The sequence below is a fragment of the Sorex araneus genome, chromosome 1 (assembly GCF_027595985.1).
Source record: "Sorex araneus isolate mSorAra2 chromosome 1, mSorAra2.pri, whole genome shotgun sequence".
NCBI classification, from domain to species: Eukaryota; Metazoa; Chordata; class Mammalia; order Eulipotyphla; family Soricidae; genus Sorex; species Sorex araneus.
The window spans coordinates 261,942,383-261,963,751 of record NC_073302.1 but is presented as its reverse complement, the minus strand read 5'-3'; the positions used below and the strand labels follow the sequence as shown (position 1 = coordinate 261,963,751).

The following is a 21,369-nucleotide window of genomic DNA, read 5'->3' as shown; positions in this document are numbered from 1 at the left end:
AGATGGGATCATAGGTGACATATTCGAGTGGTGGAAGTTCCTAGGTACTTTGATGATGCTGATATGCAGTAACTTATTACAAAAATAACAAACTTTAACACTATTGTGAACACATTTCCTAGACTATAATACATTTTAGTTTAATTCATATTTTTCTATTGTCTAGTTAGCTATTCTCTTTTACCATTCTAATTAAAATATCATAAACCATAGTAAAAGTTTATTTAACTTCATGCGTAAGTTTTTATACACAGCATTATACTGACCACTTAAGTTTATCATTTATCTTACCTCACCAAGAGACAACACGTAACATCTACAACAATAGTCCTGTGGTCATTCATAGCACTGGATTTTCATTATTCTCTTTGTTGCTTCCTCAGTAGTTTTAGTAATTAGATCTTGGTGTTCTATAACAGCTCATTACTTGAAATACACATACATTTCCTTGAAATTTTATTGAATTAATCACCTAAGTTTATATAAAACTAAGTGTTGTTATAATTTTCTAATAGCAGTTGTGCCTTTATTTATTTCTTTTTTCCCCCGATGATTGGGAAATTCAGTGTTTCCGTTTGTATTTTTCACACTAGATGTTGTCACATTACTTGTTCATTTAGATGGCTTTGTTTGCATCTTAGATTATAATGCTCATTCTTTTGAAACAACATTTGCCTAGGCCTCAATACTTGAGAATGTAGAATGAAAAGAAAGAAAATTTAATTCTACTATTAAACTTTATAATGTGATTTTTAAAGTGAAAACAGAATCCAGAAGTTATATTTAGTTTCTAAATGGGCGTTTAGTTGGAGCATAGTATTGGAAATTGTCTTTCAATTTTCTGTTAGCTTGTCAGCTGGTATATTGTTCAACGACTTCAAGATATAATATCGACTCTCATAGTGGACTAAGTACCTTAAAAATGATTTATGACTAGTGGAATTAAATTTTGTATAGAATAGGCATCTTCTTAAATAATGATCATAAAACACTACTTTGTATAAAAAATATAATAAAATTCTTGATATTTTTTCATTCATAAAGAAATAGAATATAAATAAAAGGCTTTAGCATTATGAGATACCAACAGATAAATATACTCATTTTAGTTGTATAAAGTTGCATATGTTGTAAATTCAATAATCAAAGTATCAGTTATAGCAGCACCAAAAATAATGTAGTTTCATTTTTAAGTAACTAAATAATACCAATTATAATACAAGCGATCAATTTGCTATAAAGACAAATTTTAATTCTTAACTTTTGCAATTATTTATGAGAGAAGCATCTCAAAGTTTCTTAATTTGATGAATATAATTTTAATTATAAAATAGGAATGTTAAGCTTTCTTTAAAATTATATTTATCAAAGTCATTTGAAAATTTCTTAAACCATATATAGTTTATTTGTGCTCCAATTGTCTGGTAATTGTTTAAAGATGAAAATCTTTCATTTATAGTTATATTTTGTTGCTGTAGTAGGTACTTAATATATTTAATCTATCACTATCACCCCGTTGCACATCTATTTGCTCGAGCGGGCACCAATAACATCTCCATTGTGAGAATTCTTGTTACTGTTATTGGTGTATCGAATATGCCATGGGTAGCTTGCCAGGCTCTGCCATGAGGGCGAGATACCCTTGGTAGCTTGCCACACTATTCGAGAGGGATGGAGGAATCAAACCCTGGTACCCCGTTGCTCATCTATTTGCTCGAGCGGGCACCAATAACATCTCCATTGTGAGAATTCTTGTTACTGTTATTGGTGTATCAAATATGCCATGGGTAGCTAGCCAGGCTCTGCCATGAGGGCGAGATACCCTTGGTAGCTTGCCACGCTATCCGAGAGGGACGGAGAAATCAAAACCTGGTCGGCGGTGTGCAAGGCAAATGCCCGACCTGCTGTGCTATCATTCCAGCCCATTTAACATTTATATATGTATATATGTATATAATACATATATAACATGTATATTTAACATGCTAATGCTAATTTTTATATATTTTTAACCTTGGTATAAAACATGAAGGACAGAACAAACAGCATCAGTTAAAATGAAATGAAAAGAAAAACAGCATCAGTTATAAGAAGAGATCTAATTATTTTCCATTTTTACTTCGTTGTTAGAATATAGTTCATAATAATGAAGGAGAATTGGACAGTATATTAAATCTGTTAGGGTTGCCACAACAAAACACCACAGGATCAAGGAATTAAACAACAGATATTTATCTTTTCCTTTTTTCCTCACAGTCATGGAGATGAAAAGTTTAGCTACTCCTGGGACCTCTTTCCTTGCCTTATAAATGGTTACTTAATTGCCTCCTTTTAACCTAATTCTCTAAAAGTTCTTGTATCCAAATAAAATTGTTCCCTTTTATCCCTGAAGGATTGGTACCCAGATTCCCAGTGGGAGTGTAAAAGAGCTATCAGGTTTCAAACCCGATCCAAATCCTACCTGTGATCATTTTCTCTTATACCTACATATTTATATAATATATAAATCAAGCACTGTAAGAGAGTGATGCACAACATAAAACAGAGTATATAATATACTTGTAATAAAAAAAACAATGTAAATTCAGTTTGTGAGGTGGTCACTATCTGCTTTTATTGTCTTCTCTCAACCACTCTCAAAGCACACAATATGTTTGTACTGTGTGTAACTAGGACCCCAAACTTTGGAAAACAAAACCATGTATAAGGGTGGGCTGCTGTATAATCACTTTCTTAGGTATCATGTGTTATAGATTCAGTATAGCACTGTAGCAATGTCGTCCATTGTTCATCGATTTTCTTGACCGGGCACCAGTAACGTCTCCATTGTGAGACTAGTTCCTATTGTTTTTGACATATCAAATAGATCACGGGTAGCTTGTCAAGTTCTGCCATGTGGGCAGGATACTCTCCATAGCTTGCTGGGCTCTCTGAGAGGGACGAAGGAATTGAACTCGGATTGGGCGCATACAATGCAAATGCCTTACCCACTATGCTATCTCTCCAATCCATAGATTGAGTATATGAACTTTAATATTGTTGTTTTTAATTGAATCACTGTGAGATAGTTACAAGCTTTCATGTTTGGGTTACAATCACACAATGATCAAACACCCATCCCTCCACCAGTGCACATTCCCCACCGTCAATATCCCCAGTATATATCCCCCTTTCCCACCCTACATCTGCCTCCATGGCAGACAATAGTCCACATTCTCTCTCACTACTTTAGAGCATTATGTTTTGAAACACAGACACTGAGAGGTCATCATGTTTGGTCCATTATCTACTTTCAACACACATCTCCCATCTCGACTGGTTCCTCCAGCCATCATTTTCTTAGTGATCCCTTTTCTATTCCATTTCCCTTCTCCCCTTCGCTCATGAAGCAGGCTTCCAGCTATGGGGCAATCCCTCTGGCCCTTGTATCTACTGTCCTTAAGTATCAGCCTCATGTTATGTTATTCTATACTCCACAAATGAGTGCAGTACTTCTATATCTGTCCCACTCTTTCTGACTCATTTAACTTAGCATGATTTAACTTAGCATCTTTTAACTCTCCATGTCTATCCATTAATAAGCAAATTTCATGACATCATCTCTCCTAACTGCTGTATAGTTACAGCAGTTTGGTACATCTATATTTTGTAGATGTACCAAAGTTTCTTTAACCAGTCATCTGTTTTAGGGCACTTGAGTTGTTTCCAGATTTTGGCTATTGTGTACAGTGTTTCAATGAACATATAGATACAGATGTCATTTCTACTGTGCTTTTTTGCATCCTCAGGATATATTCCCAGAAGTGATATTGCGGGGTCATATGGAAGCTCAATTTCTACATTTTGAAGGACTGTCCATATTGTTTTCCAGAAAAGCTGGACCAGTGGCATTCCCACCAACAATGAAAGAGAGCCCCATTTTCCCCACATCCACACCAGCACTGGTTGCTTTTGTTCTTTTGAATGTGTGCCAGTATCTGTGATGTGAATTATATCTCATTGTTGTTTTGATTTACATCTCCCTGATGACTAGCAATGTGTTTCATGTTTTTCATGTGCCTTTTAGCGATTTGTATTTCATTTTTGAGGAAATTTCTGTTCATTTCTTCTCTCCATTTTTTGATGGGATTAAAGGTTTTTATTTCTTATACAATTCAACTAGGGTCTTTTCTATCTTGGATATTAATCCCTTAACAGATGGGTATTGGGTAAATATTCTTTCCCAGTCTTTGGGCTTTTTCTGTATTTTGGTCACTGTTTCTTTTGAATTGCAAAAGCTTCTTAGTTTGATGTAGTCCCATTTGTTTATATTTGCTTCCTCTTGCATGGTCAGTGCTGTTTCATACTTAAAGATGCTTTTAGCTTCAATGTCATGGAAGTTCTGCCTACATTTTCCTCTATGTACCTTATAGATTCATGTCTTATATCGAGGTCTTTAATCCACTTTGATCTGACTTTTGTGCCTGGCATTAGACAGAGGGTAGAGTTCATTTTTTTGCAGGTAGCTACCCAGTTTTCCCAGCACCACTTTTTCAAGAGGCTGTCCTTGCTCCACTTCATATTTCTTGCTCCTTTGTCAAAAATTCAGTGGCCATATATTTGGGGGTATGTGGCAGCATATTGAACTCTGTTCCATTGGTCTAAAGGTCTGTTTTTAGCCCAATATCATGCTGTCTTAATTACTACTGCTTCATAGTAGAGTTTGAAATTGGGGAAGGTAACACTACCCATCTTCTTTTTCCCAAGGATCGCTTTAGGTAATTTGGGGGGTTTATTGTTCCATATGAATTTCAGGAGTGTTTTGTCTATTTCTTTAAAAAATGTCATTGGTACCCTGATAGGTACCGTGTTAAATTTGTATAGTGCTTTGGGAAGTATTGTCATTTTGATAATGTTAACTCTCCCTATCCATGAGCAGGGAATGTGTCTCCATTTCCTAGTGTTCTCTTTTATTTCTTGAAGTAGTATTTTGTAATTTTCCTTGTATAGGTACTTCACTTCTCTGGTTAAGCTGATTCCAAGGTACTTAATTTCCTGAGGTACTATTTTGAACGGGATTTTCTTTTAAATGTCTCTCTCTTCTCTTTCATTATTTCTATATAAGAAAGCCATGAACTTTTTGGTGTTGATTTTGTAGCCTGCCACTTTACTGTATCGACCTATTGTTTCTAGGAGCTTTTCTGTAGAGTCTTTAGGGTATTCTAAGTATAGGATCATATCATCTGCAAATAGTGATAACTTGACCTCTTCCTTTCCTATCTGAATGCCTTTGATATCTTTTTCTTGTCTAACTGCTATGGCCAGGACTTCCAGTACTATATTGAATAGGAGGGGCAAAAGCAGGCCACCTTGCCTTGTGCCCGATCTTAGAGGGAAGTTCTTTCAGATTTTCCCCATTGAAATTGATACTTGCTGTGGGCTTTTGGTAGATGGCTTCAACTATATTGAGTAAAGTTCTTTCGATGCACATTTTGCTGAGAGTTTTCATCATTAAACTTGGATGATGTCAAATGTTGGATCTTGTCAAATTTTTTCTCTGCATCTATTAATATGATCATATGGTTTCAATTATTTCTTTTATTGATATGATAAATTATGTTGATTGACTTGCAAGTGTTAAGCCATCCTTGCATCCCTGGGATGAATCTTACTTGGTCATCGTGTATGATCTTTTTGATGAATTGTTGGATTCTATTTGCTAATATTTTGTTGAGAATCTTTGTGTGTGTTCATCAGGGATATCAGTCTGTAATTCTCTTTCTTTCTGGTATCTCTTTCTGCTTTTGTATCAGGGTTATATATGCTTCATAGAAACTGTTTGGAAGTGTTTTTGATTTTTCAATTTCCGGGTAAAGCTTAAAGAAGTTTTGGAGTAATTCCTCTTTAAAGGTTTGGAAGAATTCACTAGTGAATCCGTTTGGACCAGGACTTTTGTGCTTGTGGAGACTTTATTACCACTTCAATTTCCTTGATGGTAATAGATCTGTTCACGTATTCCAAGTCTTCTTGGTTCAGCCTTGGGAGGCAATATGAATCTTGGAATTTATCCATTTCCTTGAGGTTTTCGTATTTCGTGGCATAAAGTTTCTCAAAGTTATCTCTGAGTAACCTTTGTATTTCTGTAGATTCTGTTATAATGTCCCCCTTTTCATTTCTAATTTGGTTTACTAGGGTTTTCTCTCTCCCTTTTTTTTGTGAGTCTTGCTAGAAGTTTATCGATCTTGTTTATTTTCTCAAAGAATTAGCTCTTGGTTTCATTGATTTGTCACGTTGTTTTTTGGGTTTCCATCTCATTAATTTCTGCTCTGAGCTTTATTATTTTCTTCCTCCTGTTCGTATATGGCTCTTATTGTTGGTCATTCTCCAAGCTCTTAAGCTGTGAGGTTAGGTTACTTATGTGTCCTCGCTCTTCCTTCCTGAAGAATGCTTGTAGAGTTATAAACTCCCCTCTTAACACAGCTTTTCCTGTGTCCCATAGGTTTTGGTAACTCGTGTCCTCATTTTTGTTCTTTTCCAGGAATCTTTTTATTTCCTCTTTGATTTCCTTTCTTTTTTTTTTTTTTTTTAAGAAACCTTTTATTATGTCTATGTACAGACTGGCGCCTGGACCGCGGGGACCACAGCTCAGCCCAACTTGGTGGCAAGTTCTTTAGCCTTGGCCTTTTCCAGTTTGGTGATGTGAGCCACAGACTTTGGACCCAAAATGTTGCCACCCCAGTGCCGCCGAATCTCGTCGTATCTGTCGTTGTAGTTGGTCCTGATGGCTTCCACCAGCTTAGCCAGAGCGCCTTTGTCTTCCGAGTTGACCTGTGTGAAAGCCACAGTGGTGCAGGTCTTCCTGTGGACCAGGCGGCCCAGGCGGGCCTTGCCCTTGATGATGCAGTAGGGCACCCCCATTTTCCGGCACAGGGCAGGCAGAAAGACCACCAGCTCAATGGGGTCCACGTCGTGCGCGATCACCACCAGCTGCGCCTTCTTGTTCTCCACGAGTGTGGTGACAGTGTTGACCCCAGCTCTAAGCACGGGGGGCCGCTTGGTGGGGACGTCGCCCTTGCCGGCCGCCTTCTTCTCGGCGCGGGCCAGCAGCCGCTGCTTCTTCTCCTGCTTCGTCTCGGGCCGGTACTTGTGTGCCAGCTTGAGAAGCTGCGTGGCCGTCTGCCGGTCCAGCGCCTGCGTGAACTGGTTGATGGCGGGGGGGGGGGGGGGGGGGAAGGGGGGGGGCACCTTGAGCCGCTTGTAGAGGATGGCGCGCTGGCGCTGCAGGCGGATGTAGCGCGGCCACTTGACGAAGCGGGTCAGGTCCCGCTTGGGCTGGATGTCCCGGCCGATGCCAAAGTTCTTGGGCCGCTTCTCGAACAGGGGGTTCACCACCTTCTTGGCCTCCTGCTTCTTGACCACGGCAGGGGCCGGGGCCACCTTCTTGCCCTTGGCCTTCTTTCCTTTCGGGATCTTGGGCGGCTGCAGAAGAGTTGATTTCCTTTCTAAGCCACTCGTTGTCCAATAGGGAATTGTGTAATTTCCAGGTGTTTGATTTCATTTTCTGTTTGTGTGTGTGATTTATTTCTAATTTCCGCGAATCATGGTCTGAGAAAATTGTTGATAAATCTCTATCTTCTTAATTTTTTGGAGGTATGTTTTTTGGCTCAGCATATGGTCTATCTTGGAGAATGTTCCATGCACACTTGAGAAGAATGTGCTTTTTGAGATTGAAGTGTCCTGTAAATATCTACTGAGTCTCTTTCTTACATTTCTTCCCTCAGATGAAGTATGTCCTTGCAAAGCTTGATCCTGGTTAATCTATCAAGAGGTAATAAAGTGGTGTTGAAGTCTCCCATTAGTATTGTTTTGTTACGATGTCTTTCTTCGAGTCTATGAGTAGTTGTTTACGTACTTTGCTGGTCCCTCATTAGGTACATATATATTTAGTATTGTAAGTTCTTCCTGTTGTACAGATACCTTTATTAATAAAAAATGAAGTTCATTGTCTCTTGTTACCTTCTTCAGTATGAAATCAATGTGGTCAGACACTAGGATGGCTACCCCAGCTTTTTATGGGAGTTGTTTGCCTGTAGGATTGTTTTCCAGCCTTTTACTTTGAGCCAGTATTTGCTTGGACTGTTGAGATGTGTTTCTTGCTGGGAACAGAATGTTGGGTTCAATTTTCTAATCCCTCCTGCAACTCCGTGTCTTTTAATTGGTGTGTTTACCCCACTGACATTGAAAGAGATTATTGTTATGGGCTTTTGTCCTATTTTTCTGCTGAAATTTGGTGTATTTGAGGGGCCTATCATCTCAAAGTAGCCCATTAGGTTGTTCTTGTAACCATGATTTTGAGTCTCTGAAATTCCTGAGCTGTTGTTTATCTGTGAAACGGTGTGTTGTTCCTTCTGTTATGAATGAGAGTCTAGCCGGGTACAGTATTTTTGGTGAGGCATTTATTTCATTGAGCTTTTTCACTATATCCTACCACTGTTTTTGGGTCGTGAGGGTTTCATCAGTCGGTTGTGAATCTTAAGGATGCTCCTTTATAGTCAATTTCTTTCTTTGATTTTGCTGCTTTCAGGATTTTGTCTCTGCTAAGGTTTTGGTCATTTTGATCAGCACGTGTTTTGGGGTAATTTTATTTGCATTTCTTCTAGCTGGTACCCTTTGGCCTCCTGAATGTGGTCACATATTTTCTTCAGTTCTGGGAACATTGTAGCAATGATGTCTTTGACACTTTCTTCTTCATCATGGTTTTAGTCCTGTCCTTCTGGGACTCCATGAATTCTTATATTACTCCTCTTGGTTTCATCAAGATCTTCTCTTGCCATCTGTTCCCGGATTGTCAGTCTCTTTTCCATTTTCTTTTCTTTTCTAGAGAGTCTCTGGACTTCATCTTTGAGCTCACTAATTCTATCATCAGCTGCTGTTATTCTGCTGCTGAGGCCTTCTACTGAGTTTTTTAATTCGCCTACCAGGTTTTTCAGGTCTGACATTTTCATTTGTAATTTTGTTTGCATTTTCCGCATTTCTACCTTCAAATCCTCTTGTATTTTATTGTCATTCCTTCCTATTGCTTCTTTTAGCTCCCTGGGTATTCTCAGTAGCTCCCTTCTAAATTCCTTGTCAGAGAGGTTATCTAGCACTTCATTGCTGTTCAGGTGTTCTGGGCTAGCCTCTTCAATAAATTAGCTTGGTAGCTTTCTGTGTTGCTTACCATTATGACCAATGTGGTTTAGCCCTTTACACTCACTGTTACTATTCTGCTTATGATGCAGTATTAATTGAAGTGGGCTTAATTAGTTATTGGCTAATGTGTTTCTGGTGATTAAGCTAAACTGGTGAAAGTTCTAACTAAGAGGTTAACTTATGGTTCTTATGGGATATGGAGGGTGGAGAATAACTCTGAGAGGGATGAAGCCCTGACACGGGCCAATATCTGAATGGGATGAGCAGAGAGTAAATGGAATGTTGCAGCTTCCGGTGTGTGAACAGTGTGCTTCAATTCCCATGCCCCAGAGATCAAGGATGAAAACCGCTGCCCTGGAATCTGGTTAGAATCACAGCTCTGGGAAGGAGCCCTGACCTGGATCAATACCTGGATGGGATGAGCAGAGAGTGCCCGGAATGTTGCAGCTTGGGGTGCATGTGTGGTGTGCCTCAATTCCCGTCCCCCACAGTTCAAGGATAAAAACTGGCCTCCCTGGGGTCTGGTTAGTTTCACGGCTCTGGGAGTATATGAACTTTAAAGAAAATATTTTGGTCTAAAAGAGGTTTTACTGGATTAACACAAACCATATAATTTTTCTTGCTTTGAAATGATATGATTCAAATTAATTTTATAAGAAAGATATTTGTGGGCACTTACATCATTGATACCAAAATAGTGTAATTTTTTTATACATATCAAAGATACACAAGGATAACTGGGTTTATCTCTATAATGATCTTATCAAACTTAACTAAATTTATAGAATTATATATATAATATATTGGAATGGTTTTTTAAATGTTTATGCCTTAGAAATTATCTTAAGATTGTCACAAGAAATAAAACTTCCATAGCAGTGTAGTATAATAAATGGGGAAAAAGAAACAATTCATTATGATTATTAAATTTAATGATGCCTTTAAAAGGATATATTTTTCAAGAGCAGAACTTTAAAAGTACAAAGGAAAAACTTTCCTCATATGATGTTTCTAAATATAAATCATAGTGCTATCAAATCTTTAAAACTAATTTCTGAGAAAAGTGAGGGAAAACTATAAAGGAATATGATATCTTTATAATAAAATAAAATGTAGTAGCCTATTGTTTTTATGCAGAACTCTGTAGTGTTTTCATTACGATAGCAGAGCGGGTAGAGTATTTGCCTTGCACGTGGCCGACCCAGGTTCGATTCCTCTATCCCTCTCAGAGAGCCTGGCAGCTACCGAGAGTACCCCACCCACACAGCAGAGCCTGGCAAGCTACCCATGGCGCATTTGATATGCCAAAAACAGTAACAATAAGCCTCACAATGGAGACATTACTGGTACCTGCTCGAACAGGTCGATGAACAATGGGATGACAGTGCTACAACACGTTAAAAATTGTGTGATATGATAATCTACTTACTCAGTCATAGCACTGTTGTAGCACTGTCATCTCGTTGTTCATGTATTTGCTCAAGCAAGTACCAGTAACGTCTCATAGTGAGACTTGTTACTGTTTTTGGCATATCAAATATGCCACGGGTAGCTTGCCAGGCTCTGCCATGTGGGCTGGATACTCTGGGTACCTTGCTGTTCACTCTGGAATCTTTCAATGAAAGGGATGGCAGTAGTTGGTTCATTCAAAGACCATATCCATGCAGAACTATATAACTTAAATTTGTGACATTACCACAGTATAAAGCATATTATTATTATAATGTGGCATCACAGAGTGCTTGGAAAATGCAATTGTAACTCAGGTTTGGCACATTAACCTTAACAAAGCAACTACCTCATATTATTCATCTCTCATCCTTTTATAAGGAATTGCCACATTAGGCATTTAGACACTATTTAGTCTCTATTATCATCTTTTCTTTATCTAATGTTTATAGCTTTTTATATTAATGATGTCTTAAAATGTAATTTTATTCTTAAAACTTATTGTGAGTTTCTTATCAGTTTTTGCTCTTGGTTAATCCACTAAATTGATATCATTAGAAAAATGTTGCGTATACAAATGAACTGGAATGAGGTATTTTCTTCTTGTTACTGAGATGTACTTGAAAAATAAAATAGAAACTATTTTTATAAGACAAAATGATTACTACAAGTTTATAGATAAATCTGTGGTTCATATGGCAAAAAAACAAATGATTAGCCATATTTTGCTAAGTCACAGAGGTTTACGAAGACAGTAGCATCAGAAATGAGTTTGAAAGGATAGGTGTAGGCACAAAATAAAGAATCCTCAGTGAGAAATTGTTCAAAATGTTGATTTATTCTGTTTCAAGAGGATAGTTGGAAGAGGATGGCACATTTATTCTATGTATTATATGTTTGAAGAGGATAGTTGAAATATATTGACATTCACCATGTATTTGAGTACTGAGAGTATGGTAGAATCTCTTTAACAAAAGCAGAATACATGATAAAATATATTTATTTAAGGTTCTATAGGTGATGAAAGATATACAGAAATTTGTTTAGGATATAATATTTTTAGAAGGCGGATGACAGTGCGACAGTGACAGTGCATATTTGATGCAAACTTTCAAACTTATCCTTTACCTGAATTACTGGTACCCTTCAAAAGGTAAACATTTATTTATTTTTAAAGGTCCCTTCTCTATCATTCATCTTTCTAATCTACTGATACAAAGTAGATTCTCATGTACCTCACAGAGGCATAACATTTAGTTTCATCAACTTATTTCTACTTATTTATCTTTTTCTATTACTTTGTAAATGATCCAGTCAAACGATAAGGGACCAAGTCAAAAGACTACATAAACTCTTTTATGATCTAGTTACTTTTTCATCCTTAACTTCTAATATGGCTGGTCATACACGCTTGGTATATATTTGCTGAATGACAAATGAAGGAAAAAATCAGAGAGAAAAAGTTAGTATAAGAGAAAATAGAAGGGATTATTGATATTATTATTCTGGTTCCAGGACTGGATGGAGGAAGACAGTATCTTAAATTAAAAACTAAATGAAGAAAAAAGATAAAGAAAAACATTTTATTTCATTTTGTTGTAGATGATTGTTTAAAGTTTTCTTGAGAGAAAATACTTGAATATTTTTTGTTATGAGCAAAAAAAAATCAAACTAGTACTGGAGCAAATTTAATTATTTTGACTATGTTTTGAAACTTTGGAAACAGGCAGAGGGTTAACCTTGAGGGAGAGTTACTAATGAATGTCTTGGAGGCCAAGACACAGTAGATTAATGCCATAAACCTCTTTTGCACCCCAAACCAGTTTAATCCCAGCATCAGGCTGTTACCTAAACAGTGATAGTGGTAGTCCTGGAGGGCCCTGAGCACTGCTAAAGTGGGGCTCGGTTATCCCTGACCCTATCGAGTCTAAGTAACACAGAACAATTTGACCTTTGCAATGAACCAACACCCTACCAGAGGTCTTTGATCTGTAGAACAGCATTTGGGAGCAATATCACCTTCCAAACACCAAAACATAAAATAAAAAAATAATTCATAGGAAACTTAAAGCTTATTTCTTCTACCATTCTTTGAAAATCTATTTTCCATGGGATTTAAAGGTTTGTTTGTTTGTTTGTTTGGGAGCCACACATGGATTTAACTTACTCCTTTTTCTGTGCTCCAGACTTACTCCTGGCAGACCTGGGGGACCATAAGGGGTGTCCGGGACTAAATTTGGGTTGACCAAGTACAAGGAAAGTGCTACACTATCTCCCTAGTCCCAAAGTTAGGATCATTTTAATTTCAATATGATACAAAATCTTCCCATAATCTTTCACTCTTGGTACTTATATCTATCTTGTGAGAACAGGAAAGATGTATTCCATTTGTCATTTAGCATCCATGGGGATTAATTTGAGATAGTAATGACTGATATAGTATCCACCCTGACAGTAAGTTATGAAGTTTTAAATCTGACTCATGTCCCTTCTTTTCTTGCGGCTTCTTGAGGAACACTTCTTGATTCAGAATGGTTTAGAGACAGGTACCCTGGTCTTTGGGCTGAAAACTCTAGGACCTCTTCAGGAGGTGGGTGGGTTGAATTCCTGCCCCGCCAAAGCACCCACACCCCACAACCTCTTCCATATAAATGGCCTCGCTTCACTGCTTGAAGACTAATCACAGGAAAGCTGTCAAGCTGACAAAACTACCAAAGACACCGGTTTGGGGACAGAAAAACTCTGAGCCTTCTTCGAGTGGGGACATACAACCACCCTACTCCCCCCATATTGCAGAAAATCAAATCATCAAATCCTAGTAATTACAGCCACATTTCACAGCCACTAGGGAAGCAATGGCTAAGCTTCACAGATTCACAAGCAACCTAGGAAGAGATGCCCTATGGGTATAAGTCACAGGTACAATGGTTTCCAGGCTGAAAACTCTGGGACCTCCTCACAATGGTTTCTACAGATTGATGAGCTCCTGGGGCATATGGACGCATGGGCTGTGTGATTCCGCCAAGCTCCACAATACTGACAGTCCTGTAGGGAGCACAGCAAATTAGGAAGGAGACCAGCATATATGCCTACTGAGCTCAATAAGCAAACACAATAACATGGCAGGCTCTAAGAGCAACTTTCTCAAGTTGAGAAAATCCTTAACAATGACTTTAATGACACCACTCTGAGATATAACAATTTTCAATTTTTTTTCTTTTATTAGACTTTATTATTATTATTTCATTTACCATTTTTGTTGAAAGAAAACAATGAGAAATTACTTCATGCTTGCTAAGGGAGCAAGCGTAGGGGATTGGTAGGAAACTGGGGTCATTGGTGAAGGGAAGGTAACACTGGTGGTGGGATAGGGCTAGAATATTCAATGCTAGAAGTAACTGTATTATGAAAAACATTGTAAACCACGTTGTTTAAATGAAGTTAGGAGAAAATGCATATTAGATCAATATATAGCTTGAGAAAGAAATACTTTTTAAATTTTTTTTTATTTAAAAAACTGATAGAAGTTCTGATTAAATGAAAAGTTCTCACGTGTTGGGCTCAGAAAAACACCAGAGTTTAAATCCTGATTTTGTTTTTTATTAGCTTTGTCATCGCAAATGGGATGGAGTGATAGCACAGCCGGTAAGGTGTTTGCCTTGCATGCGGCCAAACTGGGTTCGATTCCTCTGCCCCTCTTGGAGAACCCAGCAAGCTACTGAGAGTATCTCGCCTGGCTGGCAGAGCCTGGCAAGCTACCCGTGGTGTATTCAATATGCCAAAAACAGTAACAAGTCTCACAATAGAGATGTTACTGGTGCCCACTCAAGCAAATCAATGAGCAACAGGGTGACAGTGATATAGTGACAGTAATCATAAATATAACACTCTCTACGAGGGACAATTTCTGGGGTTTAATGCAAAGAATTTATTATTCATAGTAACTTAAATACCATTTCTATAACAGCAAGAATTGTATCTCTCAAATGGAATGCACATTAATTTTTAAATGTGTCTTATATTATAGACTCTGGAAAAAGTTTTGCTTTTTCTCCCTTTACTATTCCCAATAGCTACAGAATAAAAAGTTACAAATATTCTGTCACTTTTTTTTTACTGTAAGTATTTCTTTATGAAGAAACAGCTGATATTAAGTTTTGTCACTGGAATTTTTTAACTATGTATGACACTGAAATAATATATTATTTGCATTAAAATGTGAATTGTCTTTGAAATTTACTTAGAGACATTTGTCCTTTCAGAACTTCATTTGCTTCCCTGTTCTATGTCTCAGTAAATTACTAATGGTATGGAATCTAGCTTGGAAAAGGAAATATTGAAAAGCCATTCAAATATGTGAATGCTTCTTCAATTTATTTTACCAAAAAGAAATAAGTACTAAAAGCATGCTTAGAATACTTCCATGATGGCATGATCATATATTTGTAAAACATTTAGGAATAAAATTCCTGAGTATATTGCCAAAAAAAAAAAGAGATGGTATATGAGTGATAAAGTAAAGGGATGAGGAGGAAGACAAGGTGGGGGGAGGAGAGAGAGACAGAGAGACAGAGACAGAGAGAGACAGAGAGACAAGGAGAGAGAGGAGAAAGACAGAGAAAAAGAGCTTTAAGTATGAGCTGAACTTAATCTCTAACCTTAACTGATTTTATAACATAGTCCTGTGATTTTATAACATAGTCCATGTCCTTTTCGATTTAGCTGAATACGGCTTTTCAGATATCTGCTTTTACCTGCAAAAAAAAGTTTTAAATCAGTACCAATTGGAATCATTATTTTCTCATATTTATTTTGTTTTGTCCACACCCAGCTATGCTTAGGGCTTACTTCTGGCTCTGTATGCAGGACTCACTCCAAAACAAAAGTAGAAAAAATATTTTATAGTATGTTTATTTCAGTCATTAGCACTTGTTAGCACTGTCATCTCATTGTTCCTTGATTTGTTCGAGTGGGCCCCAGTAACGTCTCCATTTTGAGAATTGTTGTTACTGTATTTGGCATATCTAATATACCACAAGTAGCTTATGTCAGTCATATCTCTTAAAAGCTCTTTGTTAAAATTTGTTTTTGATAAAAAAAATGTAAAAGAATGCACCTGCCCTATCCACTGTACTATTAATCTGGCCCCAAGAAGGATCTCCTTTAAAACAGAAAATCTGACCATACCTGGCAGGTATGTTTGGACCTTGTCAGTATAAAAGAGAGTGGAGGACATCTAAAAACTGGTGTAGCTGCTTAGCACTTCCTTAACTTTGTTCCTTGGTCTCAAAGAAGCAACTTTTTAACTAAGTATTTACTTTTCAGACTTGATTCTAGGTACAGAAGCAATAACCAAGAGTTGACTGGTGTGAGCAATTCCTATTAGGTACCTAGTTTGGGTCAGTGAAAACAGGAAGGAAACATCCTAGATTTAGACATGAGAATTTAGAATGTGGGAGTCAGACTAAATAATAAATACACAGCCAAGTTTAAAAATAGGAGATATAAATGAAACTAAATATTAAACCAGATACTAGAATATATTCTTATTAACATTATTAATTTGAATTTCCCTATACCTTTTTATTTTTTGTATTTGCTTTGAGCCCACATTAGGCAATGCTCAGAAGTTACTCCTGGCTCTGCACTAAGGAATTGCCTGGTAATACAAGGGGACAATATGGGATGGTGGTGATAGCACCCTAGGTTGGCTGTAGGTAATGCTAGGTAAGGCAATGTCCTTACATGCCCTGTCTGCTGTACTATGTCTCCAGCACCAAATTTTCTTATGCTTTTTACTAAGCATACTTTACAAATAAAATACTATTCCTTTTCTGTTTAAGCACAAGAATGATTATAATTTATCATTCTGAAGAATTAAATTTAAATTAAATTTAATTCAATTTAATGATCAGTAATGGGAGCCCATTCAAAGGTATGGACATATGGAACATTAAGGAGGATAAAACCTTCAATTCTTCCTTTGTGATAATTGACTCTCTCTCTTTATCTCTCTCTCACTTTCTCTCTCTCTCGCTTTCCTGCCATTCTCTTTATATTTGGACACATTTACAAATATACAAGCCTGGAAAAGGGAGTGTCTAGCACATGGCAGGCCAAGGTATAATTCCAGGTCAACAAGCTCACCAGAAATAATTCTTGAGCACAGGAACCTGAGCACTACAGCATGTGGCTCAACAAAAACAGAAACCTACAATTCCTCTAAATTTATAAAAATAAATTGAGAAAATCTTGATAGTGCATGTGTAGGATTAAACATTTCAAGAATCTCAAACTTTGGTTAGAAGTTTGGCTACTCACTTACAAACTTGGTGTTTTGTTTTGTTTTGTTTTATTTTCACCTGCTAAATTTAACAAATATCCAGTGTTTAGAGTATCTATTGTGATGACTATTCTCGTAGCACCTATTCCATAGGACAAAAATCATTAAATAAGTTGATCAACATAAATAACTTTACAAACTTTACATCTTAACATCCTATACATATTAGTTGTTCTATTAATATGAAATATGCTTTGAAAACTAGTCAGTTATTCAATTTTATTTCATCTATAAATACACTATACATATACATAACTATATTTAACATAGATAAGTTATGAGAAAAACAAAAACTACCTTGTGAGTTTGGTTGCCATCCATTATATATAATGGTATACTATATATATGTATATGTGTATGTGGGGAGTACACCAGGTGGCAAGTGGTACTCATGTCTATAATGGTATACTATATATATGTATATGTGTATGTGTGTGTGTATATATATATATATATATATATATATATATATATATATATATATATATATATATACTGGGGAGTACACCAGGTGGCAAGTGGTACTCATGTCTTACTCTACTGGTTCCGTGCTCAGCAATCAATCCCAGGGAGATCAGGGAACCATATAACGTTCTGAGGATTGAACCCAGGTTAGCCATGTGCATGAAAAACATCCTGTGTGCTGTACTATCTCTCTGTGACCCTGCTATTATGTTTTTTTTTAATTTTGAAGTTTTGCTCAGGAATACAGTCATTTCTCAAATTATGTGAATTGCACTGTCCCCATAATATTTTCACTGAAATCTGTGTTTACTATAAATCCAAGATTTTTATATATCTAGCAATTATCATGTTTATTTCAATTATGTTTTACCTTCAAACACATTGTTTTCCTAAGAAACCTCTTGATGAATTAATAAATCACTAAAATATCACATAAAAATTCTCAAAGAAAATAAAGAGGGAAGTGTAGATATGCAATTTCTGTAGGCTGGACTGATAATTGAAATTCTATAGACATATGGAAGTTTATATTATTAAGTATACCTTACACAACTACACTGTAACATTTATATAATAGACACTATGGGCACAAACACATAGATTTACATGCAATTCAACTTAAAAATCTCAACGTGGACACATACAGAAATCTCAGACTCAAGCAACTTGTGGCAGAGATGTCCCGGGACTTTGCAATAGGCCTTCTCCACTGGGCCGCTCCATCCCACCACCTGCCCTCTAAGAGCTCCAGTGATTGCCATTTTCTAGATGCCAGCAAGAAGCACCAGCTCCCACCTGGCCACAATCCAGAGATACACATAGGAATTGTGGACATGAGCAACTTCGGCAGCAATTCTTCAGACTGTAATTATTAAAAAAAATCTTAGAAATTTCCCTGGACTTAGTTACTAAAATACAGAAATCCAAAACCTCATATCTCTTCATTGTCAGCAATGGAAAACAAATGATCAAATGCTTCCTTTTCAACAGGTCTGACTTTTCGAGGGAGCGGGGAGGGGAACTCCAAATAATAATTGTGAGTTTTTTGTTGAAATATTGAATGTAATCAAAGTGAAAAATAAAGTGAAATTTATCAGCTACACAGGCAGGGGGTAAGGGGCGGGGTTGTGGGGGAGCTATACTGGGGTTCCTGGTGGTGGAATATGTGCACTGGTGAAGGGATGGGTGTTTGAGCATTGTATGATTGAGACTTAAGACTGGAAGCTTTGTAACTTTCCACATGGTGATTTAATAATTTTTTTTTTTAAATCTTAGAATTCCTGGACTTAAGCCATAACACAGTGGTAGAGTGTTCGCCTTGCAGTCTCACAATGGAGACGTTATTGGTGCCTGCTCAAGCAAATCTATGAGCAATGGGATGACAGTGACAGTGACTAGAATTCTCTAAGTGTGAGGCTGCTTTTGTGGCTGCGTGACATTATATGATATCCATAACAAGTGATACAAAACACATTTGCTAGCAATTGTATTTTTGACAGATATAAAAGGAGGTAGGACTGGTCTTGAAATATTGAAGGTAACTAAAGTATAGAAAGAATACCTTGCAAATTGCCTGTCACACAAGCAGGGGAGGGTATGGAAAGGTGGGGGAATACTGGTGATTTTAGTGGTGGAAAACGTGCACTGGTGAAGGGATTGGTGTTGGATGATCATATGATTGAAGTTCAAACATGAAATTTTTGTTACTGTATCTCAAGGTGAATTAATAAAAAATAAAAATTAAAAAAAAGAATCTTAAAGCATAAAAGACAAAAATCCTTAAGACCACCCAATGTGGTCTAAACTTGGAAATTGCAAAAAGTTGCTCTCCCATGCATTCTTTGAAGAAAAGCAATCATAAAGCCTACCATTCGTGGTAAAACAGATTTTGTTTTTGCTGAGAGAAGCAGTAAAGTTGTTATGCAAATTATATGGTGAATTTCTATTTCAATATTGAATGCTTATATCATAAAGGGTTGTTGAGGAGACAGAGTGATAGTACAGTGGGTATGCAGTTTGCCTTGTACACCCCGTTAGCCTGGGTTTAAAAGAGAGCACCACATTTGGTACCCTGAACACAGCAAGGAGTAATATCTGAGTATAGTACCAGTAATAAATACTGAAAATAGCCCGGGTTAGTGCCCCCTCTAATATGCACCCCTTTGCCCTACAAAAAAATAAAAGAAAAAAAAGAGGATGTTGACTCTTTGAAACTCATGTTCAGCATCTACTGACATAATCATGTGGGTTTTTGACCTTGCAATGACAGTCTACTTCATTACTTCATTTGTATATTCTGAATCATTCTTGTATCTTTGCAATGGCTGTCACATGTTCATGATGAATAATTCTCCTGATAATATAATGTTATTATAATCTTCAATATTTGTTGAGGATTATTTTTGCATCTAAATTTAACAATGATATCTCCTTATGATGTTATGTATTCATTCTATATTTTTCTGATATGTGAATTTTAGTGATTTTGACTACAATAATATTTGGGAGTGTTCCCCTTAGTGCATTTATTTTTAAACTTGAGGGGGGGACATTCCTCAAGAATTCTTTTTTCTCAAGAATTTAATGACATAACTATATGGCTTCATTTTTAGAAAGATACTTGATATTACTATTTTTATTCTTACTGTGATTCAGCTATTCAATAAAGTCTTGGTTTAGTGTGGTAAAGTTGCATTATTCTAAAAAATTACTATTGTCGTCAGGTTGTCTAATTTATTTGCACTTAGATATATATCACAGTTCCTCATAAGCTTTTGAATTTTCTGCATTATCAGTTGCAAATTCAAGTGCTTAATTTCTAATTCTTTTTATCAAATGCTACCTTTTTCTTGTTGAATTACTGGGCTTATCAATTTAATTGACTCTTTCAAAGTACTAGATCTTGATTTCTCTGAATCTTTTGATAGTTCTCTTTGTTTCAATTCTATTTATTTTCATTGAAATTTTTACTGCTTTCTTTCTTCTGGCTAGTTTTATTTCTATTTGCTTCTTTGTAAGTTTACTCAAGTGCATGGTTAGATTGAATTTTGAGATTTGCTTATTTATTTGGTCAAGTATTAAAATGAAGTTTCATTTTTATATTTGCTGCATCTTAAAATACATGATTTAGTGCCTCTGTTCTTGCTTTTCTCCCGGTGAATTTTTAACCTCTCCAATAATTTTTCTTCCTATTCCTTCTGATATGGGCTTGAGCACTATGTTTTAAGATTATTTAAAATATATATTTAAGTACTATGAATTGCAATCACTATATCACAGTATCACTGTCATCCCATTGTTTATCGATTTACTCGAGTGTGCACCAGTAATGTCTCTATTCCTCCCAGCCTTGAGATTTTAGCAGCTTCCAGCTTCACTATTTTTGGAATATAGAATAGGCCATGGGTAGCTTGCCAAGCTCTGTACTCATACTCTTGTTGCTTGCTGGGCTCCCTGAGAGGGGTATATATATATATATACAGATGCATATATATTCATACATATTCATATATATATATTCATATATATTCAATATATATTCACATATATTACGCTGTATGATTTGTTGCCTGCTGTCTGAACCCCATCAAATATGGTGTGGTAATTATGGAAAATGGGTAGGAAGTGTTTTATAATGAGTCTAAGTAGATATGTAACCAGAACACGGCTTGGAGAGTGGCAGTGGTTGGGTAGTGGAGTCGGCTGCTGGGGATGGGTCCCTTGAGGTGGGGAGGGCTCTCATCCGCCCCCCTCTGGGGCGTCTCGAGTGAAAACAGCCTGGTGTGGAGTCGTGAATTGCAATACATATAATAAAATGTTTTGGTATAAAAATGTTCCAATACCACAGAATCCATGGAGAGATTTCTTTATTCATTCAAGAACTATGGATGAAGATGTTTTAGCTCTATATATTTGAGCATTTCTCCAATTGGGGTGGAAGA

The 21,369-nt window shown here is 36.7% G+C and overlaps 1 protein-coding gene across 1 annotated transcript in view; it reads right to left on the bottom strand.

The window, feature by feature from the left end:
- Positions 1-6,561: 6,561 nt before the first annotated feature.
- LOC129402166 (60S ribosomal protein L7a-like) overlaps positions 6,562-21,369 on the bottom strand; it is a 40,438-nt gene continuing 25,630 nt past the window's right edge. Inside the window, exon 2 of the mRNA XM_055127552.1 lies at positions 6,562-7,489. Coding sequence (XP_054983527.1) covers positions 6,625-7,489 — 865 coding nt within the window. The 3' untranslated portion in view covers positions 6,562-6,624. The remainder of the gene's footprint in view (positions 7,490-21,369) is intronic.